The sequence below is a fragment of the Micromys minutus genome (genome assembly GCF_963924665.1).
Source record: "Micromys minutus genome assembly, chromosome: 2".
Lineage (NCBI taxonomy): Eukaryota > Metazoa > Chordata > Mammalia > Rodentia > Muridae > Micromys > Micromys minutus.
Window position 1 is genome coordinate 26,799,125 of NC_137971.1, and position 26,843 is coordinate 26,825,967.

At 36.6% G+C, this 26,843-nt stretch overlaps 1 protein-coding gene and 1 pseudogene across 2 annotated transcripts; both read left to right on the plus strand.

Moving 5' to 3' along the window:
- Window positions 1–286: 286 nt before the first annotated feature.
- LOC308417505 (tear acid lipase-like protein) lies at window positions 287–11,968 on the plus strand (the record flags this gene model as incomplete). The annotated part of the gene is made up of 9 exons (XM_080912899.1): window positions 287–385; window positions 2,164–2,281; window positions 3,012–3,210; window positions 4,634–4,743; window positions 6,293–6,429; window positions 8,226–8,369; window positions 9,527–9,598; window positions 11,015–11,086; window positions 11,720–11,968. 9 exons carry the CDS (start codon window positions 287–289, stop codon window positions 11,966–11,968), a joined length of 1,200 nt encoding a protein of 399 aa, XP_080769025.1.
- Window positions 11,969–14,050: 2,082 nt separating this feature from the next.
- On the plus strand, window positions 14,051–15,919 carry LOC308417032 (plastin-3-like; annotated as a pseudogene). Its single transcript has one exon. The product of its transcript is annotated as a plastin-3-like (transcript).
- Window positions 15,920–26,843: the final 10,924 nt, after the last annotated feature.

Sequence of the window (26,843 nt, forward strand, 5' to 3'; positions counted from 1 at the left end):
ATCAGCAAATTAGAATTATTTTTTTCAAAAACAGCTAAGGGACATACAGAAAACTTTTATAAAAGTATTGTCAATTTTAATTATATCTAAGCTGATCTTTGTCCCATAGTTTACTGCTGTGAGTATTCATTTTAAAGTTTTTGAGTTCCGCTAAGTTTCTTGTTATATATATAAAAATTTTCAGTTTTGAAAGGTTACATATTGACACAATATATATTCAATAAGCTGAGATGGTACCATGTCTTAATCTCCATCATGAAAATAACTGTTACTCTGCAGGTTTAAAATGTGGTGGCTGCTGAGAACAATGTGCCTAATCCATGTATTTGGCAAAATATTTTGTTTATTTGGACCAAACAAGAATCCAGAGTCTCACATGAATATTGTAAGCTATTTTTTAATATTTCCTATTATTCTTTAATTATTTTTAACAGTTCTGACATCATTCCCTTCCCAATATGCCCCCCCATCACTCACATCCCATACCTCCTTCACACCCTGCCCCATCTCCAAGATGATATCCCAATCCCTAACTCCACCCTAATGCCCCGCCCTACACCACCCCACCCCACCAGATCTCCCCAATCCCTGGAACCTCAAGTCTCTGACGAGTCAGTGTATCTTCTCTCACTGAGGCAAACCCAAGCAATCCTCTGCTGTATGTGTGTAGAAGACCTCATCACAGCTGGTGTATGCTGTCTTGTTGGTGCCTCATTTCTGGCAAGATCTCGGGGGGCTAGGTCAGTTGATACTGCTGGTCTTGCCATGGGGTTGCCCTCCTCTTCAGCATCTTCCAGCTTTTCCCCGAATCAACCACAGGAGTTCCCAGCTTCCATCCAGTCCACTGGTTGGGTGTAAGTATCTGCATCTAGCTCGTTCAGAGGCTTGTTGTGCCTTTCAGAGGGCAGCCATGCTAGGCTCCCGTTGGCAAGCACACCACAGCACCAGTAACAGTGTCAGAGCCCTGGGCTTCCCCTTGAGCTGGATCCCAACTTAACCTGTCACTGGACCTCCTTTCTCTCATGCAGTTCCTTCATATAGGACTGTGAGACGGTAACCCCATCCCTCCACTTCATGCCCTGTCTCTCCACTGGGGGTGGGCTCTACAAGTTCCCTCTCCCCACTGTAGAGCACTTCATCCAAGGTCCCTCCCTTTGGGTCCTGAAGGACTCTCACCTCCCAGGTCTCTGGTACATTCTAGAGGGTTCCCCAAGCTCCTGAGGTTGCCTGTTTCCACTGTTTTAGCTGGCTCTCAGGCTTTCAGTCGTGCCCCCCCCCAGTACCTAATCATGTCCCTCCTTCTCCTCCCTGTTTCCTCTCCCACCCAGGGATGGAGGACCCTCACTTGGATCCTTCAGCTTGTTAACCTTCTTGAGTCCTGTGGGTTGTGTCCTGGGTATTCTGTCCTTTTTTTGTCTAATATTCACTTAGTTCTTTAATTTTATTGAATTTTTTATTTGCATTTCAAATGTTATCCTTTTGTTCCTGGTTTCCCCTCTGGAAACCCCCTATCCTATCCCCCATACCCCTGCTATGAGGGTGCTCCCCTAACCACCTACTTACTTATTCCTGCCTCCCCACCCTGGCATTCCCTTACACCTGAGCACTGAATATTCACTTATTAGTGAGTACATACCATGCATGTCCTTTGGGGTCTAAATTGCATTCCTCAGGATGATACTTTCTAGTTCCTTTTCATTTGCCTGCAAAGCTCAGGATATCCTTGTTCTTAATGGCTGAGTAATATTTCACTGTGCAAACAAACCACATTTTCTGGATGCATTCTTCCATTGTGAGACATCTGGGTTGTTTCCAGCTTCTGGCTATCATAGATAAGGCTGCTACAGAAATTATGAAGCATATGCCCCTGTCGCGTGGTGGGGCATCTTTTAGGTATATGCTTAAGAGTGGTATGGCAGAGTCTTCAGGTAGATCTATTTCCAATTTTCCAGGCTATTCCTATCATTAATAAAATTAAATGCATTAGCTTTATCTCTATTCGTTTATTTCTTTTTTTCTAAATTGTTGCATCTCTTACGATCTGAACAGTTATCAGAATGATGACTTAATACCAAGAAGAAATGATCCTATCTTAAGAATCATGAGAACTGAGTAAGTATAAAAAGATTCATGAAAATCATTATTGTGTGTTTTCTCTTGCAGAGTGAGATTATTCTCTACTGGGAATATCCAAGTGAAGAATATGAGGTTGTGACTGATGATGGTTACATTCTTCCAATTAACCGAATTCCTCATGGGAAGAATAATACTGATAACTCGGGTAAGATGTGAGTGAGATCAATACTGAAGGTGATGACATGCTAAGCAATGACTTACTAAAGAGTTACCTCCAAATTCAGTTATTTCAAATGATCATTTGGAACTCGCTGACTCCCATGAGTGAAGCTGGGGCTTATAGAACCTAGGTTTCATTGGTCACTATGAGAACAAGGATGGGTTTCTACAGAGGGCAATGAGCCCCTAAATAATTTTCAAGCACACTGCATCTGGGAGATCCCTTAGTTTCCTGTTGTGAGCATTCATAGTTTATGCTCCAGATGTTAATACACGAGACCTGGTTCATTCCTAATATCAACCTGGGAGCCCTGCATGTTCTTAGTTTACAGTGAATTTTAAAAGAAACTGCACATTAATCTTTGGATGTTAATTCATTAGTATTTTTATACATTTGCCTTTGGATTTTATAAGGTATGAACCATTTCTTTTAAATAACTACAGACTAGGAAATCTAAAAGAGAAAGCGATATACTTAGGAAATTGATGGTTGAGGTGGGGGAGATAGAGAGAGGCAGAAATTCTTTATGAATGACTCTGATTGTGCAGTTCCATATTGGTTAACATTAAGTGACATAACGTAAGTGAAAGGAAGTCTTAGCACATCCATATGTGACAGTTTCAAAATCTTTTGATTTCACTGTGAGTATATGAAATTGTTTCAACATTGTAATAGATGCTAATATTGCAAATCATTTTCATGATTATTTTTGCAGCCCCAAAGATGGTAGCATTTTGTCAGCATGGCTTGTTTGCAACTGGTGCTATATGGGTTTCCAATCCTCCCAACAACAGCCTGGCCTTCATCCTAGCAGATGCTGGATATGATGTGTGGATAGGAAACAGCAGAGGAAGTACCTGGGCAAAGAAACATGTGACACTAAACCCAGATTCTAAAAAGTTCTGGGCTTTTAGGTAGGAAAAAATTCCATGTGATTTCTACTTTTGCCTTAAAAAATATCAAATATCTTAATGGTTAAATAAGTTTGTAAAACAGTATTGATCACATTTCACTTAGAGTGATTTTAGAAGATTGATTTGAGTGATATAGGTTGGGCCTTTGTATTATGATCACTACATTTAACAATTATAATGAAATTCTCATTATAGACTATCTTCTCTTCTTGAAATACTAGTTTTCTAATCAATCCAGTTATTTTTGAAAATTGTGTATGTGTGTTTGTGTGTGTGTGTGTGTGTGTGTGTGTGTGTGTGTGTGTGTGTAAATGCTTCAGTATATGTTTGGATGCCAGAAAGCAACTTATGCAAGTTGGCTATATCCTTTATCCGTGTTGGTCTTGGCATTAAATTCAGTACAACTGGCTAGGTAACAAGTGCCTATGCTCAGTGAGTTTTATCACAGGACTCACCTATGCCCGTAGGTGAGTAAATCGTTTCACTGGAGTAAATCTGATATGTTTTAAACAATTTGGAAAACATAGACATTTGCATACAACCATTCTCAATTGCTTTCTAAGTGTCTATTCTGGTTTGTGTGTATGTGTGCATACATTCTTGTGTGTATGAAATATGTGTATTTATATATATGTATTCATGTGAGGATCAGAACACAAATTTAAATGTCATTCCTTAGACACAATTTGTCTGCCTGACTTGAAAATATCTAAGTAGGATAGGCTGAGTGCTACTGATTTTTGCCCCTGCATTGTTGGGATTTCAGGTAAGCAAGAACATACCTGGCTTTTCTTTAAAAGGTGGGTCCTGTAGATCAAACTCACTCCTCAATTGTTTTCCAATAAATTGCCTCCTCAGCTGATACTGTTAATATTTTTTTAAAGACTGACAGGCATGTGAAAAGAGAGAGGTTAGTTGTACATATGATTACTTTGTGTCACAGAGTGGTAGAATATCTCATTAATTTTCTTTCTTTCTGTGTGTGTGTGTGTGTGTGTGTGTGTGTGTGTGTGTGTGTGTGTGTGTGCATCTGCATGTGTTTGTGTATTTTTTGGTGGATTGACCTCAGAGTTTTATACATATTAGACAAGCCCTGGGCCATTCTGTTTCATCCTTACAGAACAAAGGTTATCCTAAGGGCTTTGTGACTCCTTCATTTGGTCATACAAACTCTAGCTTCCTAAGATGCTAACAGCTTTACTGAGAGTGCTCTAGTCCCAGTCAGCAAAGATAAGAGGACCCATCAGCTAATACTCTTGGAAAAATGGTGATCATAAGGTGGTAACATAGTGAACATGTGGGTAGTAATTGATAATTTTCATTACTTTGTGAACCATGTGTCCCTTCACACTGGTCAACTAAATACATGAATTATTTATTGGTTAGTAACTAAATCACGTTTTTTCATTCTGTTTTCTTGCAGTTTTGATGAAATGATAAAATATGACCTTCCAGCCACCATTAATTTCATTCTGGAGAAAACAGGACAAAAGCAGATTTACTATATTGGCCATTCTCAAGGAACCCTTACAGGTATGAGAATAAAGAACAATGCTGAAACTTTATCCTGAAGAACAAAAAGATCTACATAGAATTCACAGCTCTTTGTTAAACACAGAGAAGCTCTGACAGATGATGATAACTGTGGCCTGATTTAAAATGTCAAATGTTGGAATCATAATCTCTAATCCATTACATATTTAACATATGTGAGGTACTCCTAGGGTTCTCTATACCTAGAACTTCTGAGACAAATAACATTGTGTGTGTGTGTGTGTGTGTGCTTGTGCATGTTCTTTCTCAAATGGCATTGTACATGTTGAAAATTGAAGTATCCAATTTTCTTAGAAAATGCTTTATAAATCTGTTCCCACTGTCTTCATCAGCTCTCACACAGCTTTGATTCATATTGTTTGGTTTTGTACGAAGTTTATATTTTCAAAGAATAAGTGTGGCCAAAGATAGATAGTTCCAAATGTTTGACTGACAGGGAAAATATTTCTAAGTAATGCATCCATTTATCCAATTTATGCCATGATAGGTAGATGATTGGTAGACAGACAGAATGATTGTAGATAGATTGTAGTTAGACTTGTATATAGGTGTGCACCTACACGAGTGGGCTGGAGGTGCTGCAGAGAGGACATGTTAAGGTATAAATGGTGAAAGATCATTAAAAATCTATATGTAAAATTTTGGGTAGGTGACTTTTCCAACAGTCAGGAAAGATTTCAATTTTTAAAAGTGCTCCATGGCTAGGAGGTGATATAAAAGAAAAGAGAAGGCAGAGTTCTTAAGGGACTTTCCAGTCAGAAGTATCAAATAAAGGTTACCAAGAGGAGCTGAGAAGGAGCCCAGACTCTGGTGTCACAAAGCACACGGCATTCAGATGCATTGAAGCCAACTGCCTGAGCTTCTGAGGTGAGAGAAAGATCCTTATCGGATGGGGCCCCTGAGCCTGTGACAGGAAAGCTTGATGGGGTATCTGAAACTGTAGACCAATTGGCAGAAAATTTAAACAAAAGTTGGTAAAGCAGGAAGACTGAAAAACGATTTAATAAAGACTACTTTACTTTGAAAATAAATAAATAAATAAATAAAAGTGCTGAGCTGATCCTTAAATATGGTCTATCTGACTACTCAAATATGTGACCCAGCGATCAAAAACACATAGGCTGTCTATAAGGCTTTAAAAATTATAAACAAGATACACATTGGCCAGAAGACAAAACATAAGAAAATTAGGTACAGTGGTCCAGAAAAGAAAATGCCAAAGTAACATTATTACAGAAGTTATTAGAGAGATCTCTTAAAGAGCAGAATATTTTTTCCTCTTCCAGACTGTTTTTTTTTTTTTTTAAGATACTCTTAATGGTAAATCATAAATGTATCATCCACAGAAAGTGATGGGATGAGAAGCAAATTGGATGGAACTTGAAGAGTTTAACATCTTAGCACCCTTATGGGTATATTGAAGGAAATCTTCAAGAAGTTTAAATGTCTGGCAAACAGCAAACATAATCTCTGTGAAAAAAAGTAACTATGCAGAAACATATCTACACATATATACTCTTTCTTTCAGCTTTGGGGGCATTTGCAACAAATCAAGAACTGGCTGAAAAGATTAAACTCGGAATTTTAATAGCTCCAGTTCATACTGTTAAACATGTCAAAGGTACTGGGCGCTTTCCAGCTTACTTCTCTCCAAAGGTTTTCAAGGTTTGTGATGAACTCAAATTGGTGGTATACTTACACTTTTCAAAATAAGATTGCTAAAGAAGAGATCTAACAGTACAGTCTAATGCTCACTGACCCACACAGCCTCCCTCAATGGCTACAGCGATTCTCACCTCAAGTTAGGCAGCCTGTGTTTTGTCTTGTACATTTTCTGTAGCATGGATGTGCTTTTCTTTTATCTGTATTTTTAAATATTTTATCTGATTTGTATTAATTAATTTGGGGGGATTTTTATATGTTAGTGCTATATCAATATCATTCTCATCCCTTCCTATACCCTTCCAGCTCCTCTGTGCCCCTCCCTTGCAAATTCATGACTATCTCTTTAAGTATCACCATTACACACACATATACATACCTATTAAGTCCATTCAGTGTTGCTTATATGTACATACAAAAATTTTAGGGATGATCACTTTGTATCAGATAATCTTTTGCAATGTTTCCTAATGTAGTTTATATTGCCTAGATTTCACTTTCACGTTTTTCTATCACTGTCTTCAAACAGAGACAGAACTACTTAGATTATTCATTTTTAAACTAGTAAATATACAGTTTCTCTAAAATTAATGACCCTATTTTATTTGTGTCACTGGCTTTATTACCACAAAGTATCCCCATATCATTCTACTAATAAATACAGAATATCAGAATATACAAATTACAAAAAGTCTAATTTTGCTCTGTAGACTAGTTGCAGTCTAATCATTACTAAAACATTAATTACTATGCTGCTTGTGCACGGTCTTATCTCAAACCTTCAGCACTCCTGAGTCTTCCAATTTCATTGCCTGGCCTTGAGTTCATTTTCTCAAATAGATGTGCAGTAAATAGTAAGCTGAAAATCAGATTAGTTTCTCTATAGACCTTTGAATTTCACTTTCTCCTCCATGGATGGAAACCTTAGCTGCCTTGGACTTTTCCAAATCTCGTTTGTTTAAAAAGATTAAAAAGCTAGGCATTATTTTTGGATAACATGTGCAATGTAACACTCAGCTAGTTAGGGTCATATTTTTTTATGTTACACTCTCTCATAGTCTAACAGTATGCAGTATTTGAGAACTCTTATATGTATTTTGTGTGTGGTTTCAATTAACACTATCCAATAGCATCTGTATATGAAGCTGTCATTGTTTCCTTTCCTCAGCATCTCTAATCACCTGTGTGTGTATTAAAGTTGTTGATCTTAGCCATTTCCTCTAGATGGAGTCATGTGCTTTGGGGTTTTCTCTTGGCTATCTCAGTTAGTGGAAATACTGTTGGTTCATCTATGGTGTAGCATTACAGGACCCTCTTCTGAGAATGAATATTAATCTCTTGTGTAAATGTTATACATTCACTTAATCTGTATACAGTACTGACAGAAGTTTTCAGTGTTTTTCTGGTTCACTCATTTGCAAGTTCTGTGTGGACTAATGTTCATTTTATGTTAAGCATACTTCAAAATATGGCCAATTCTATACAGTATTTAGTTCAACAAATCTACCAGGCATTAATCCTGAATAAGCCCTCTCCAATAAAGAAACAGAAAGATTGCTGTCACCACACAATTCTCATGATCCACAAATTTTTTCATTCAATTTAAACTGATTAAAAATAAGTCTACCACACTTTATCTTATCAAACCATGTACTGAGTGTCATAATTCATGAACTAAGCCAATGCAGCCTTTGGTGACACACAGTAGATTTTATGTCTCACTTCCTATGCACATGTTTTTCTATCAGACAAATCACTTTCTCACACTAAGGGGTGCTCTTCGCATTTGTCAATTTTAGCTCCTTTTTGGTGAAAAAGAATTCTTACCTACTGTAGTGTTCAATAAGCTGTCTAAAGCTGTATGCAATATTAAGTTGGTCAGTGCTGGCTGTGCCACTCTACTGGGATCACTGAATGGATATTCTAAAGGGCAGTTAAATATGGTAAGTATTGTTTTCTTTCAAATTCATCATAGGGGTGTGTGTGTGCACGTGTGTGTGTGTGTGTGTGTGTGCACACGCGCTGCAAAGATAGTAACTGTACCTGCTAAATTAATTTTAATTCATTTAGTTTGATACATATGACAATCAAGGTGTGCTTTGAATACAATTTCAAGTTCTTAACATAAAAACAGAGAAGATCTGTTGTTTACCAATTATGAGTGAATAGTTAGATGTCATTTATGGATGAGTTTCATCTTTTCTTCTACTCAGTTCAGTAATGCATCTGCTGTCATTCATCAAGTAACTGATCACCCAGTTCACCACTTTTGTTCCAGAACTAAGAATTAAACTATCACATAAGATACAAATAATTAACAAAAAGAAATTCTTTAAGACATGAAAAGTAAATGAACTGGCTTACTTTTTGTTATTATCTAAACTTTATTAAACTTTGTACTCTCACAGAAAATCACATCCTTTGAACAACTTAAAATCAAAATATACAAAATATATGCTTATTGTTAAAAAAAAATTTAGAGTCAACACTCATGAGAAGCTCACACCAAATTATTTCTACTTTACAAAACTCGGTGGTGTGCTTTGAAATCATAGACATGCAAGTAGCATTATATGCCTTGAGAAGGTTGTATTTATAGAATTAGGCATATGTAACAAAAATTAAAATCACTTCATTGTTCACAAATTTTTAGAGAAAGCAAGGGTGGTAGGGTTTGGAGGGCAGAGAAAGTAAAAAGTGATGCAGTTGTATTTGTGTTTCAAAATATTAAAAATGAAAACTTTCCTTATTGTGAGAAGAATATTTAGATTCCTTACTGCAGTCAAAATCAAGACTTTCATTATAAACTGATTGAAGACATTTGGCTTTTATCTTTTTACTTTGTGTGCATGAGTGTTTTACCTGTATGGATATTCTTTCACATTCTGATACACGTAGGAGTCATTGAATACTCATGAACTGGAGCTATAGCTGGCTGTGAGTCTCCATACGAGTGCCCAGGATTGAATGTGGGTCCTTTGTCAGAAGCACTGTTCTTTTTATATGGAAGTAATACAGCCTCACTCTTTTGGAAGATGTGTTTTTTTGTCAAAGGAAATTAAATACTGACAAATGTATGTTGTATCTTATTTTATCCTAGAGCCGTGTTGATGTATACATAACACACAGCCTAGCAGGAACATCAGTTCAAATTCTTATGCATTATGGACAGGTACAAATATGTCTCTTTCCTTCTGCTTTTGAGACTTTCTTCCTCTGTAAATTTCAGAAAAATCTTTCTCTAGTTGGTTTTGCGGTCAGGGTATTCCATCCTGAGTGATAGATTACAGGTAACTTATTGGTACATAGAACCTTTGTTTAAAAAATGTATAAAAAATAGTGGAATGGCATTTTAATCCTTAAAAATATGCCTTTCTATTCCAATCAGCAAAGCTATGTGTTTACATTATGTATCTGATTAGCATCAACTTTAGCAAATAATTTCACAGAACTGATGCAAGATAAAAATTGTAGGTACCCTTGAGGTCTGAGAAAACTGTGATAACTTTTATACCTATTATTCTCCTATGAGTCAGCCAAAACACTGTGGATAGAACCAGATGTCATTTGACAAGGGGTGAACTGGTAAACAGGGAGCAAGTCGTCTTAGGGTTTTGTTGTTGTTATTGTTGTTGTTTTCATTCTGTTCAAAGATATGTCAATTAATTCTATACATTGTATATCATGTGTCTTCATGGTATGAAAATTTTATTCTATTATCCCACTATCTATAAATGAAAATATTTCATGTTTTAAGATATGCTGCTTTGCATTGCTTTGTTGACAAAATTCTATTTTAAATTCTACAATTCCCTTAATATTGGTTTCTGTTATTTACTTCTGATCACTATACTTTATTAAGATTTTCTATTTTTAGATACAAATAATATTCAACTTAACGCTATCTTAATGTTTTTTTGAAAATTCTTGTATTGTGTAAAATTAAAGAACAATCATGCAAATAAAATTGTATGTGAGGGTACAGATTTTATTACAAAAATATTAATCCAAACAGAACCAAATTATTCTGAAGTAAATTTTACATTCATTTGAATTATAGAGTAGTAAAGTAAATTTTATTAGCACTAATTAGAATTTACATTTTCTTCTTCTTACAGGCATTAATTTAGATTCTTATAGTAAACACATTTGATAATTTAAAAAATTATGAGCTTAGATTTGTTACATACTACAGCATAAAATGATAAATCACTTTGCATAAATAACTAAGCTTTTATCATTCATAAAAATTTCTCAGCTTCTTATTGACTTTTCTTGCTGTCTAATACATATTAATTGACACAGTTTAAATATTATTAAAATGATTGTAAAATATATTTTGTTTGAGGTGTTATAAAAGTAAAAATACTTTCAAGTTCCTTTTTAGACTTAAAAAGCGTGTAATACTTTAGGACTTTAATTTAGTAGCCATTGATCAGGCAGTACATATCATGAAGATAAAAAAGATGCTGGATATATCTGGGTCAATGTGTCATTACTGTAAAAAGAGGCAATAAAATTCAATGAATGCTGGCTCTATGGTAATCTAAGGCTTTCTATGAAATAATATGTTTTCTCTGTATTTCAGGCAATTAGAAGTGGTGAACCTCAGGCTTACGATTGGGGAAGTCCAGCTCTGAATATGCAACACTACAATCAGGTAAGTCCCTTCTTTCAGATTTAAAGATCTGACCTTAACAAAAAGTACATAGTCTAAGGAATCTAAACTTTGATTTTAAATAAGACTTTGGGACATTTCATTTTTCTTAGGAAGGGGTACTGCACAGAACTTTGGGAGGAATCAAAACGAATAGCATTATCTTTTCTGTGATGATTTGTGACAATGTCCTATCTAGCACATCATTTGAAACTCATAAAATTGTGATATTTGTCAGACATTTATTGATATGATCATTTCAAATGTTGAGATCCAGGTTCAGAGACATTGGAACTTGTATGATTTCGAGCTTGGAGGACAGAGCACTATAATAGGGTGAGGTGGCACATAGCAGTAACCTCAGGATCGAAGATACTGAGGCTGGAGGATTCTGGCAAGAAAGCAGCATAGATTATATAGTAGCTGTGTCAAAACTAAGGTACGCAAATATATATAAATAAAATTAATTTTACTTGGCAAAGGCCTAGGTCCATGATTTTTATGGACATAATTAGTGCCTCATTTCAATTATCCTGTCACAGATGAAAATAAGCCATAAGGAGTTTGCTATTTTTGTTAATGTTTTGTTGAATTTTTGTTAATTTTTTTTGTTAATGCATTGCTCTCTTTCATCAGACTACTCCTCCAGTATATAATGTGGAAGACATGAAGGTTCCAATTGTCATGTTTACTGGTTTAAACGATTTTTTGTCTGACCAAGAAGATGTTGCAAATTTGGTACCGAGAATCTCCAACCTCATGTACCATAAGACTATTCCTGATTTTAGCCATCTTGATTTTTTAGTGGGACGAAATGCTAAGGAAGAGGTTTCCAATAAAATTTTAACAATTCTTAGAAAATCTGACAGTGATATTCAGCTTTAGCTTTTTGCATGTTTTAAACCTTTCTGAACGTCTCTTGCTTTTATAAGAGCAAATATTTTCTTGCTTGGCATTTTCCTCCTTAATCATCTTTAATTTTTTAAAACTATTATTTCATTTGTTGGATCATTTGCATTAGTAAAATCTATGACCATCAAGAGAATACATCATCTTGTGACTGTTTTTTTCCCTTTTTTATTAGTTACTCTCTGTATTTACATTTGAAATGTTATCCCCTTTGCCCACCCTATTCCCACCCCCTCTCTTTCTCTACTTGTCTTCATGAAGGTGCACTAGCTCCCAATAGCCCTTTCCACCTCAATGCCTTTGCATTCCCCTACACTGAAAAAAGGCGCCCTCACTGGATCAAAGGTCTCTTCTCACATTGATGCCAGACACTGCTATTCTCTGCTACTTATGCAGCTGGAGCATTGGGAACTCTCAATGCATGCTTGATGGTTAGTGATTTAGTCCATTGGAGCTGTAGAGGATTTGGTTGTAGTGTTGTTCTTCCCATGAGGCCACAACCTCCTTCAGCTTTTTCTTCCCCCACCCCACCCCAGCACCCTCATCACTCAATGTGATGGTTAGCTTCAAGCATGTTCAGCTGCATAATTCTTGCAGATCCCCTGAGAAGGCACCCCTATCTGGTTCCTGCCAGCAAGCACCTCCCAGCATCAGCTACAGTGCTTGGGCCTGGTAGCTGCACATGGGGTAGATCCCCAGGTCAGGCAGCACCTGAAAAAGCCCTTCTTCAATCCCCGATCTTCCACTTGATCCTGTACCTCCTCCCATGTTTTGTTCTCCCTTTCAAGGACTAAGGCTTGAACATTTTGGCCTTCCTTTTTTTGAGCTTCCTAAAGTCTGTGAATTCTTTCTAGGATATTGAGGGCTTTCCAATTATCAGTGACTGCATATCATGTGTGTTCTTTTGTCACTGGGTTACCTCACTCAGGATGATAGCTTCAAGTTCCATCCATTTGCCTATAAATTTTGTAAAGTCATTGTTTCTAATAGCTGAGTAGTACTCCATTGTGTAAACTACCACAATTTCTGTATCCATTCCTCTGTTGAAGGGCATCTGGATTCTTTCCAGCTTCTGGCTATATTTTAAGGCTGCTATTAACATGGTGGAGCATATGTTTTATTATATGTTGAAGCATCTTTGAGGTATATGCCCAGGAGTAGAATATCTGGGTCTTCTGGTAGTACTGTGTCCAATTTTCTGAGGAACTGCCAGACTGATTTCCAGAGTGTTCTTACCAGCTTACAAACCCACCAACAGTGGAGGAGTGTTCTTCTTTCTCCACATACACGCCAGCATCTGCTATTATCTGAGTTTCTGATGTTAGCCATTCTGACTGGTGTGAGGTGGAAACTCAGGGCTGTTTTGATTTGCATTTCCCTGATGATTAGGGATGTTGAGCAATTCTTCAGGAGCTTCTCTGCCATTCAGTATTTCTCAAGTTTATAAAATGTTGACATGATTGGTCCTGAAGAAAAGACCCACTTTTAACTTGCAGTAATGAAATACTAATATACTGATAAAGTAAGAGGCCAGGTCCATAGTGTGATATCACAAATGATGCTGTCTAAAGAACAGATTATAACATGTTTATCTTGTTGCTCATATCCCACAAGTTTTAGTCACTCACCTTAGTTAAAACCAGGCACTGTTTGAATAAGTCACTATGTCAGTGTTCTCTAGCTTGAGTGGAAGAGGAAATATTTAACGTGATCTGAGATATTAAAAATAATTCACAGGATGGTTTATTTATAGAAGCCTCTGTATAATATGGTATTTTGAACTCTTCTTGAAACACAAAGTGACCCCAAATTCAAGCACACAATTTAATTTTATTATTAAAATTTTAATCTAATTCAGATATTTTAATCATAAAGTAATAATTCTCGGCAGTTTGGACGATATAAAGAGTAACCATTGCCAGTCTCAAATGTAATTTTCTTATAATCTTTTCCATGATTCTAAAGATTTTGTATGTTTGGGGGGAGCAGAAGTTGTCTGGGCGCTTGGTCGGAAGCTGTAAGGCCAGATCAGTGACTCTGGGACTTTTACATCTTTACATGGAAGAGATGGCAACCACTCACATTTCCAAAGATGAGCTTGATGAACTCAAAGCAGCCTTTGCAAAAGCCGATCTCAAGAACAATGGATTCATTTGCGACTATGAACTTCATGAGCTTTTCAAGGAAGCTAATATGCCACTGCCTGAATATAAAGTGAGAAAAATTATTCAAAAACTCATGCTGGATGGTGACAGAAATAAAGATGGAAAGATAAGCTTTAATGGATTTGTTTATATTTTCCAAGAGGTGAAGAGTAGTGACATTGCTAAAACCTTCTTCAAAGCTATCAACAGGAAAGAAGGAATTTGTGCTCTGGGAGGAACTTCAGAGTTGTCCAGTGAAGGAACCCAGCATTCCTACTCAAAGGAAGAAAAATATGCTCTCGTTAACTGGATAAACAAAGCTTTGGAAAATGATCCCAATTTCAGATACGTCATACCCACGAACCTAAATACCGATGACCTGTTCAAAGCAGTTGGTGATGGAGTTGTGCTCTGCAAAATAATCAACCTTTCAGTTCCTGATACAATTGAAGAGAGAGCAATCAGTAAGGAGAAGCTCACACCCTTCATCATTCAGGAAAACTTGAACTTGGCCCTGAACTCTGCTTCTGCCATTGGCTGTCATGTTGTGAACATTGGTGAAGATCTGCAGGCCGGGAAACCTCATCTGCTCTGGCAGATTATTAAGATTGGCTTGTTTGCTGACACTGAATTCGGCGGGAATGAAGCACTGGCAGCTTTGCTTCGAGATAGTGAGGCACTGGAGGAGCTTATGAAATTGTCTCCAGAAGAGTTTCTGCTGAGATGGGTCAACTATCATTCGGAAAACTCAGGCTGGCAAAAGATCCACCACTTCAGTGCTGACACCAAGAATTCCAAAGCCTATTTCCATCTGCTCAATCAAATTGCACTGAAAGGACAAAAGGAAGGGGAAGCACAGATAAACATTGACATGTCAGGTTTCAATGAAACAGATGATTTCAAGAGAGCTGAAGGCATGCTTCAGCAAGCAGATAAATTAGGTTGCAGACAGTTCGTTACTGGGGCTGATATGGTCAGCGGAAACCCCAAATTGAACTTGGCCTTTATAGCTAACCTCTTTAATAAATATCCAGCACTGACTAAACCTGAAAACCAGGATACTGACTGGACTCTTCTTCAAGGAGAATCGTATGAAGAAAGAACCTTTCGTATCTGGATGAACTCTCTTGGTGTTAATACCCATTTAAACCATCTCTATGCTGACCTGCAGAATGCCTTGGTGATCTTACAGCTATATGAGAGAATTAAAGTTCCTGTGAACTGGAGTAAAGTCAACAAGGCTCCATACTCAAAGCTGGAGGCCAACATGAAAAAGTTAGAAAACCGCAACTATGCAGTTAAATTAGGGAAGAATGCAGCTAAATTCTCCTTGATTGGCAATGAAGGACAACACCTGAATGTTGGGAACCCAACCTTGACCTTGGCTTTAATGCAGCAGCTGATGAGAAGATATACCCTTAAAGGTCTGGAAGATCTTGGAGAGGGTCAGAAAGTGAGTGATGACATCATTGTAAACTGAGTCAATGGAACATGGAGGGGCACTGGAAAGTCAACCTCCATTCAGTTTCAAGGACAAGTCCATCAGCTCCAGCTTGCTGGTTGTGGATTTCAACCAGCAGCATTAACTATGACCTTGTGAAGAGTGGGAGTCTAACAGAAGATGACAAGCACAATAACGCCGAGTATGCAGTGTATTTTTCAAGGGGCTAGAAGAATTGGAGCCAGAGTATATGCTCTCCCTGAAGACCTCATGGAAATGAAACCAAAGATGGGCATGACAGTGTTTGCCTGTTTGATGGGCAGAAGCATGAAGAAAGTGTAAAATAACCAAGCTGAATAGAACCAACCTTCCTCGAAGGTTCATGATTAGAAAGTCAACTAGTCCAAAGTGAAGTGCACATGGTTTCAGAAAACTTGGTCATTTAAATGACTTTTAGTTTTGATTAGCAAAACTAATTAAACATGACAGCCTTTGGAGAAAGCATTTTAATAAATAAGCAACCCCCCCTAGAGCTGGATCTGTTCTTTTATTCTTAAAATCAGTATCTTTTTACAATATTCTTTCTACGTGATTATTTTTTGTACATTTAAGTATATTTTGATTACATCCAACATGTTTGCTGATTTGCTACTGATTTTAAAAAATGGGTCTTCATGTAAGTAATACACACAAAAGCATAAATTATATGAAGAGGAAAGTGGATCCTAAGGTTGCAGTTCCCCCTCACACCCAGCTGAAATGAAATAAAATATTTTGTCTTCAATAATTCAGTCAGATACATACTTATTTTTTTGAAAATCTTTATCACAAAACTCTTTTTCGGTCTAAATGCTGTTGAATATGACACCTTTGAGGAGAGAGTGGGCTCAGAATTTAAAGAGCATTTGATGAGCAAAAAATGCTAAAGTGTACAATAGATTTAAGTTTTACACCTATAACAAGGAGATGTGGTCACAAAACTGGGAAAGTATATGTGTGGGACTTGATGTACTCTTGTTCTGTCAAGCTCTTTGTTCTAGTTAAAGATCATTATATTAATCTAACTCTGAAAAGAGGTAATCTGATAGCAACACAGTAGTCCAAATAAAGGCATTTGCATAATAAAAATAAAGATTGTGTGTATGATTGTATGTGTTTATGTGCACATGTGTGTCAAATTCCTCCTACTTCGAGTTTTTGCTGAACTTTTAATTGATTAAATATTGGACTTCTGTAAAAGGCCTTATCCCATCTATTGATGTTCACATGATTACTGTCTTTAGTCCATTCATGGGATCATGTATTACATTTATTGGCTTGGAATATATCAAATATTTCCCTTAATATTTCTGGAATATAGCCAAGTTATTAATGATAGGTGATTTTCTATTTCTTAAAAGAATTTTTTATTCTTTTTTAATACATTAAAAAGTGACTACAGTTTCCACTCCCTCCACACCTTCCAATTCCCTGCTCTCATCTCCTTTGTCCCCCATTCTACTTCTCTTCCATTTTCCTTCAGAAGAGTACAGGCCGTCCCAAGACATCACGAGTTACAATAAGACTGGGCACAAAATCATCCTGAGGTAACCCAGACCAAGAAAGACAAACATGGTATGAACACATTTATAAGTAGAAATTAGATCTTCAGTAAAGAAAAAATAATGCTAAAATCCATAGACCCAGAGAGGTTAAGTAACAAAAAGGGGTCAAAGGGGACACATAGATCTTGAGTAAAAGAAGTAAGATGGATTTGGTGAGTGGACTTGGGGCAGGTGGAAATGTGAAAAATCAGGTGAGGAGGGAATGGAAGGGACAAGCACTTGGGGAGAAAACCGGAAATGGAGGCATTTGAGAATACAAGGTAGAATCTTAGTGCAGTGGGAACCTACTGGAAATTACAAGGATATCCCTAACTCTGAAGGATATGGAGCTAGACAATGCCATCATCTGTAACCAGTCAAGGCTTTTCCAATGACAACACTGGGCTATAAACACAGCCACAAAACCTTCAAACTTCAGACTGTCCTTGGCAGATGCCATGCAAGAGGAGAGGCAATTGACAACTACACTCTCTGTGTACACAGTTTTGCTTGGCTGCAATAGGTGTTTCATGGAAATGCATGGTCCAAAAAGCTGTGTCCCAGATTGCTTCTTGATGCTTGTGTGCCTTCTCATGTTTGTCATTGCTGGATTCCTCATTTTTCTGACATGGTGTAATTGGGCAACAAAAGAGTCTTCCGGCCTTTAGTCTGTTATGACTGACTTAAGTGCATTTGCCTACGCTATTTTGTACAATTTCCTGCAGATCAACATGAAGATTAACTTTTCTGAACTAATGCTTATTAGATGAAATAATGATTTTTTTAGACATCATGACATGATTCAAATAATTTTAGGAAGTTCACAGTAATTGATAGACAACTTAAGGAGATATTTTAAGGTTTTTTTTTTTTTTTTTTTTTTTGCTAGAAAGATATAATAAAATTGAAATCAAGAAAAGAATGTGCTCCCTCTTCATAGGATAGTAAATAAAGGCTTCCTGAAAACCAATAGAGTAGGCCTGCTGAGATTGGGCTGTGAGTAACCAAACACAGAGAGGGCTAGTTGGGGAGACCAAGATATTCCAGGAAAAAACTAAATTTATACAATATCCGAACACAAATCCATCCCTAAAAAGAATAATCGATGGAAAACCCAATACAAGTAGTGAAACTACATCCTACAAAAAGCAAGAAAATAACTAAGCAAGAAAACCAAAAGAAGATACACAGACATAATTTTACCTCTAAAAGCAAAAATAGCAGGAAAAAAACAATCACTATTCCTTAGTATCTGTTAACATAAATGGACTCAATTCCACAATAAAGAGACATAGACTATCAGACTAGATACATAAACAGAATCCAGCATTTTGCTACATACAGGAAACTCATCTCAGAGACAAAGACAGACACTACCTCAGAGGCTGGGAGAAAACATTCCAAGCAAACGGCCCCAAGAAACAAGCTGGAGTAGCCATTTTAATATCGAATAAAGTAGATTTTTAACCAAAATTATTGAAAATAATAAGGAAGGACACTTTTTACTCATTACAGGGAAAATTTATCAAGATAAATTCTCAATCCTTAACATATATGCTCCAAATACAAGAGCATCAATATTCATAAAAGAAACCCTACAAAAGCTCAAAGCATATATTGTACCACACACAATAATAGTGGGAGTCTTCAATACACCATTCTCATCAATGGACAGATCATGGAAGCAGAAACTGAACAAGGACTCAGTGAAGCTAGCAGAGGTTATGAACCAATTGGAATTAATAGAAATCTAAAGAACATTTCACCCTAAAACAAAAGAATACACCTTTTCTTAGCACCTCACAGCACCTTCTTCAAAACTGACCATATAGTCAGTCACAAAACAAGCCTCAATAGATATAAGAAGATTAAAATACTCCTATGCAACATATCAGATCACTATGGACTAAGGCTAGTCTTTAATAACAACAAAGACAAAAAGAAGCCAATATATACATGGAAGGTGAACAATGTTCTACTCAATCATGGCATGGTCAAAGAAGAAATAAAGAAAGAAATCAAGGATTTTCTAGAATTTAATGCAAATGAAAGCACAACATACCCAAACCTATGGGATGCAATGAAAGCAATACTAAGAGGAAAACTCATAGCTCTGAGTGCCTCCAAAAAGAAACTGGAGAAAGCATACATTAGCAACTTGACAGCACAGTTGAAAGCTCTAGAACAAAAAGAAGCAGATACATCCAAGAGGAGTATATGACAAGAAATAATCAAACTCAGAGCAGAAATTGACCAAATAGAAACAAAAAGAACCTTCAAATATTCAACAAAGCCAAGAGCTGGTTCTTTGAGAAAATTAACTAGATTGATAAACCCTTAGCCAGACTAACAGGAGGGCAAAGAGAGAGTATCCAAATTAAGAAAATCAGAAATGAAAGTGGAGACATAACAATTGAAACTGAGGAAATTCAAGAAATCATCAGATTCTACTACAAAAGCCTATGCGCAACAAACCTGGAAAATGTGAAAGAAATGGATGAATTCCTAGACAAATACCAGATACCAAAGTTAAACCAGGACCAGATAAACCATTTAAACAATTCCATAAAACCTAAAGAAATAGAAGCAGTCATCAAAAGCCTCCCAACAAAAAAAAAAAAAAAAAAAAAAAACAAAAAACAAAAAAAAACGAACAAAAAAAAAAGCCCAAGACCAGATGGGTTCAGTGCTAAATTTTATTAGACATTTATTGACGACCTAATACCAATAGTCTCCAAACTATTCCACAAAATAGAGTCAGACGAAACACTACCCAACTCATCCTTCGAAGCCACAATAACCCTCATTCCAAAACCCCACAAAGACCCTACAAGGAAATAAAACTTCAGACCAATCTCCCTTATGAACACTGATGCAAAAATACCCAACAAAATTCTTGCAAAACAAATCCAAAACACATCAAAACGATCATTCACCATGATCAAGTAGGCTTTATCTTTGGGATGCAGGGATTGTTTAATATACAGAAATTCATCAACATAATCCACCATATAAACAAACTCAAAGAAAATAACCACATGGTCATCTCACTATATGCTAAGAAAGCATTTGACAAAATTCAACACTCCTTTACTAGGGAATAAACAGGGCTGCCCACTCTCCCCCGAACTATTCAACATAGCACTGTAAGTCCTGGCCGGAGCAATTAGACAGCAAAAGGAAGCCTAAGGGATACAAATCACTAAGGAAGAAGTAAAAATATCACAGTTTGCAGACGGCATGATAGTGTATGTAAGTGACCCCAAAAATTCCACTAGAGAACTTTTACAGATGATAAACAACTTCAGGAAAGTGGCTCGATATAAAATTAACTCAAACAAATCAGTAGTCTTCCTCTACATAAGGAATAAACATGCTGAGAAAGAAATTAGGTAAAAAATACCCTTCACAATAGTCACAAACAATATGAAATACCTTGCTGTGACTCTAACTAAGCAGGTGAAGAACTTGTATCACAAGAACTTCAAATCTCTGAAGAAGGAAATTGAAGATCTCAGAAGATGAAATGATCTCCCATGCTCATGGACTGCAAGGATCAACATTGTAAAAATGGCCATCTTACTAAAAGCAATCTATAGATTCAATGATATCCCCATCCAAATTCCAACTCAATTCTTCACAGAATTGGAAAAGGCAATTTAAAAATTCATCTGGAATAACAAAAATCCTAGAATATCGAAATCTATTCTCAACAACAAGAAAATATCTGCAGGAATCACTATCCCTGACCTCAAGCTATATTACAAGGCAATTGTGTTAAAAAACTACATGGTACTGGTACAGAGGTAGGCAGGTGGAACAACGGAACAGAATAGAAGATCCAGAAATGAACTCTCACACATATGGACACTTGATTTTTGACAAAGGAGCTGAAAACATTCATTGGAATAAGGACAGCCTCTTCAACAAATGGTGTTGGCTCAACTGGCACTCAACATGGACAAGAATGTAAATGGACTCTTTCTTATCTCCTTATACAAAGCTCAAGTCCAAGTGGATCAAAGATCTCCACATTAAACCAGGTACACTGAAACTATTAGAAGAGAAAGTAGGGAAAACCTTAGAACACATTGGTACAGAGGAAATTTTCCTGAACAGAACAGCAATGGCTTGTGCTCTAAAACCAAGGGTCCAGAAATGGGACTTAATAAGATTCTAAAGTTTCTGTAAGGCTAAGGACACTGGCAAGAAAAAAAAGCAGCAGCCAACATATTGGGAAAAGATCTTTACCAACCCCACATCTGATAGAGGTCTAATATCCAATATATACAAAGAACTCAAGAAGTTAGATGACAGAGAATCTAACAATTCTATTTAAAAATGGGGTACAGAGCTAAACAAAAAATTCTCAGTGGAGAAATATTGAATGGCTGAGAAGCATCTAAGGCAGTTAAGTGTTTGACAGCCCTAGTGTTCAGGTAAATGCAAATCAAAACAACCCTGAAATTCCACCTCACACCAGTAAGATTGGCCAAGATCAAAAATTCAGATGACAACAGATGCTGGCAAGGATGTGGAGAAAGAAGAACACTCCTCCACTGTTGCTGGGGTTGTAAGCTGGTACAATCACTCTTGAAATCAGTCTGGTGGTCTTCATAAAATTGGACATAGTACTACCTAAAGACCCAGTTATTCCACTTCTGGGCATATACCCCAGAGATGCTCCAACATACAATAAGGCACATGCTCCACCATGTTAATAGCAGCTCTATTTATAATAGCCTGAAGCTGGAAAGAACCCAGATGTCCTTCAATAGATGAATGGATGCAAAAATTGTAGTATATTTACACAGATACTTAATAGAAACAATAAGTTTATAAAATTCCTAGGAAAATGGATACATCTAGAGAATATCATCCTGAGTGAGGTAACGCAGTCACAAAAGAACAGACATTAAAAAAAAAAAAAAAAAAAAAAAACAGAGGCCAAAAAAAAAAAAAAAGTTTATAGTACTGTCTCAGTGTGGGGTACACCTAGACCTTAAATCATTAATAATTCAGCAGCTAAGAATATAGACTTGTGACAATTTTTGGTATTCAAAAATCATTATGTTTAATCTATACACATCAAGAAAACTTTGTTTCCATGTTACCTTCTGTTCTACATGTACTTTATGCTTATGGTAAATAGTAAGATTTCAATGTATGCTATCAAACCTTTAAAAGAATCAAGTACTGACAAAAATATATTCATATAGTTTTATGCCAAAATGCTTTAAAAAATTTGTACATGTATCTCTCTTTTTTAAATAAAGTTGTAAGAAAACAAAAAGAAAACAAATAAATAGAATACACTTTTATGTGCTACAAGCATTAAATGCAGTGTTAAGACAAATTGGCTTGAACCAAGGAGTGATTAATATTCATTCTTGGTCAAGGTGCAAGAATGAAAGCACAGTCATGTATCATGATGAAGTAAGGCCATAAACTGGTGTAGGTAATCCTATTTCAAATACCTACTGATTCAAACCTATGAAATGAATTTATAAAATAAATGATAGATAAATCTGGTGCTTCGAATTTACAATCAACAATTCTGCTTTAACTCTTTCTTGTGGAACACTTTATTGTTGAATGAGATAATTTTTCTCACTTCCTCCTGTGTATATGTATATACAAGTGTACCAGACTTTTTCCTAGGAAAAGAGGGAAATTATTTATAACATAGTTTGATGGGAAAAAATGTCCATGCTAACCACCCTTTCAAGAGAAAATTCGAGATTGGCTCAAGTGTACAAATACCTGCTAGCATTTGCTATAAGATTTTTGCTATTTTTTGTTAATATTTCTTTCTAATTAGTTCTTGGATGTTTTCATGAATTTTAGTTCCTAGTACATTTTATTTGAATGCTTTGAAAATATCCTACACATACATACTTACTATGTTTATAGATAAGCTACCTCTAGAACTTGAATTTTCACATTTGAAAATCGACTTCTTACTTTATATCTCTATGTACAACAAACTACAACATTTTGATAAAATTGTTTACTGAAATGCCTCTAAGCAAACCAGAAGGACATACTTATTTTGAAATAAAAAGTATATTTTAGAGTCACTAATGTGTTTTTTTTCCTTCGATGACACAATAAAGAACATTCAGAGAAGCAATATACGGGAGGAAGCATTTTGGCAGGTGATAAATCAGAACAAATGAAGCTCACAAGTGGTTTTAGAACCATGTCAGTCTTAAGAGCTTTGTTTTTCTTTTTTTTTTTTTTTTTTGTTTTTTGTTTTTTTTTATTCCTTAGCTTATTTATTTACATTTCAAATGTTTTTACCCTTCCAGGTCTCCCCTCTACACACTTTCTATCCCATCTGCCCCCCTGCCTCTATGGGGGTGCTCCCCCACTCACCCACCCACTCCTACCTCACTTCCCCAGCATTTCCCTATGCTGGGGCACCAAGCCTTCACAAGACCAAGGGCCTCTCCTCCCACTGATGCCAGATAAGGCCATCCTCTGCTACATATGCAGCTGGAGCTATGGCTTCCTCCAAGTGTGCTCTTTGGTTGGTGCTTTAGTCTCTGGGAGCTCTGGGAGCTCTGACTGGTTGATCCTGTTGTTCTTCCTATGGAATTGCAAACCTCTTCAGCGCCTTCAGACCTTCTCCTAACTCCTCCATTGGGAACTCTGTGCTCAGTCTGATGGTCAGCTGCAAGCATCTGCATCTGTGTTGGTCAGGCTCTGTCAAGATATAGCTATATGGCATTGTCTGGCATCAATCAGAGAAGCCCTTGGTCCTGTGAAGGCTCATTTCCCCAGTGTAGGAAAATACCAGGGTAATCAAGTGGGAATGGGTGGATGTTAAGTGGAAGTGGGTGGGTGTGAGTGGGAGCAAATTCATAGAAGCAGGGGGAACAGCCTGGGAGGAGGGGAAGGAATACTATTTGAAAGGTAAATACATAAAATAACCAATTTAAAAAACAAAAAAAAAATATCTTAAGCAACAGAAGCCAATGTAATCTGGCATCATCAGAACCCAGTTCTCCTAACACACCAAGAACTGTATACCTTAACAAACTGGAAAAGCAAGATTTTTAACCTCAAATTCCATCTCATAAAAAAATAGAGGTCTTTAAGAAGGATATAAATAACTCCCTTAAAAATGCAGGAAAACAAAAGCTTTATAAAGGAAACAGATAAATTCCTTAAAGAAATACAGTGAATACAATCAAATAAGTGAAAGAATAGAACAAAATAGACTAAGACCTGAAATTGGAAGTAGAAACAATAAAGAAATCACAATGGAAGCAACCCTAGAGATGGAAAAACCTAAGAAAAAGATCAGGAGTTCAGATGCAAACATGACCAACAGAATACCAAAGCTAGAGGAGATGAGATAATTAATCTCAGGTGGAGAAGATAAGCATAGAAGATATTGGAACATCAGTCAAAATAAATAAATAAGGTAAAACATTCCTAACCCAAAACATCCAGGAAATTTGAGACACAATGAAAAGACCAAATGTAAGAATTAAAGAAATAGAAGAGGATGAAGATTCCCAGTTCCAAAGACCAGCAAATATCTTCAACAATATCATAGAAGAAAACTTCCCTGATCTAAGAAAGAGACATCCATAAAGGTACAGGAAGCCTAAAGAATACAATAGATTGAACCAGAAAAGAAAACCCTTCTGCTATATAATAATAAAAACACTAAATGTACAGAACAAATAATGCACATTAAAAGCTATATAGGAAAAAGATCAAGTAACATATAAAGGCAGACCTATCAGAATTACACCAGACTTTTCAAGACACATACAAAAAGTCAGAAGATCTTGGGAAGATGGCATACAAATTCTAAGTGACCACATATGACAGCCCAAGCTGCTATACCTAGAAAAACTCTCAATAACCATAGAGGGAGAAATGAAGATATTCCATGACAAAAAAACAAATTTTAACAATATCTTTCTGCTAATCCAGCCCTACAGAAGATAATAGAAGCAAACTACCAACACAAGGAAGGTAACTAGACCCAAGAAAACACAAGAAATTAATCATCTCACAACAAACCCAAAAGAAGAGACTCATTTTCACACACACATAATACCATCTCCAACAACAAAAATAAAAGGAATTAAAAAATATTGGTCTTTACTATCTCTCAATATCAATAGACCTAATTCAAAAATAAGAAGTCACAGGCTAACAGAATAAAACTGCAAACAGGAGCCATTATTTTGCTGCATACAAGAAGTTCATCTCAGCAACAAAGATAGTAAGGTCTGGAAAGAAGTTTTTCAAGCAAAAGGGTCCCACGAAAGAAGCTGGAGTCCCCATTCTTATAACCAATAAAACAGACTTCTGATCAAAATTAACCAAAATAGATGGGAAGGACACTTCATACTCATCAAAGGAAAAATTCACCAGAATGAAGTCCCTATTCTGAACATCTATGCCCCAAATACAAGGGCACCCACATTCATAAAAGAAACTTTACTAACGCTCAAATACACATTGAACTTCATACAATAATAGTGGGGGACTTCAATACTCCACTTGCACTAATGGACAGGTCACTAAAACAGAAACTAAACAGACACATTGGAACTAACAGAAGTTTGAATCAAATGGATTTAACACATATCTACAGAACATTTCATAAACCCTCTTCTCATCACCTCATGGAAACTTCTCTAAAATTGACCATACAATTGGACACAAAACAGGCCTCAACAAATACAATGAGATTGTTATATTCCCATGAATTCTATCAGATCACCAGGAACTACAGCTGGACTTCAATAACAAAAGCAACTGAAAGCTCACTTACTCGTGGAAACTGAACAACCCTCTAAAAACAGCTGCAAATCATTACGCATCCAATGCTTTTCCTGTTCTTTTACTACTATGCTTACACATATTCTTAGGGTATATATGTTCACCCACATTTTCTTCAAGTTCTTAGATAAACAAAAACTAATCAAACAAAAATATGATGATGAGAATTTTGTCATCAGGAGACATTAAGCAAGACTTGACTTTTAAATGTTTTTATTATTGGCTACTTTGGTCAAGGTTCCACCGCATTTTTCGGGTTTTTTTTTTTTTTTTTTTTTTTTTTTTTTTTTTTTTTTTTTAAATTGTTCTCGTTTTTCATTGCTTTTTGTTTGAGAATTTCTTAGGACAAAGTTGAAGACAGTGGCAGATTCCATATCACAGATTATTCCTTGGTTCACAGTGAACCCATTTTGACACGGAAGTTAGCATTTGTGGACGTATTAACTGATGCAAAATTTTCTGGTGAACCAGGTATCTTTATTCTTCACAACTTTGGCAAGGATGTATTGTTTTCCACATTTTACAGATGCTTGAGGCGGCAATGTCAGGAAGGACATAATTTGTAGTCTCTGAAGTAGTGTAACAAGGACAAAAAAAAAAAAAAGTCACCTGAAGTGGCCTATAAAACCCCAGAAGACAGTAGCATAGCTGCTGTCTCCTCTCCTCACTCAGTCACTCTCCTGAGGCCAGCTGCCTGTCACTTTCAGATTTTCCTCCGGGGCCGATGGGATTGGGCCTCACCTGGTAAACTAGCTGCTCCGTGGAGGCCGGGGCGGGCCTTTGTCCGGACTTCAGTCACCCTCGTGGGGTTCCCCGCCCTCACAGGAGCAGACGTCCCGCCCAGGACACCGCCCTGACCCTCGCGGGGACAC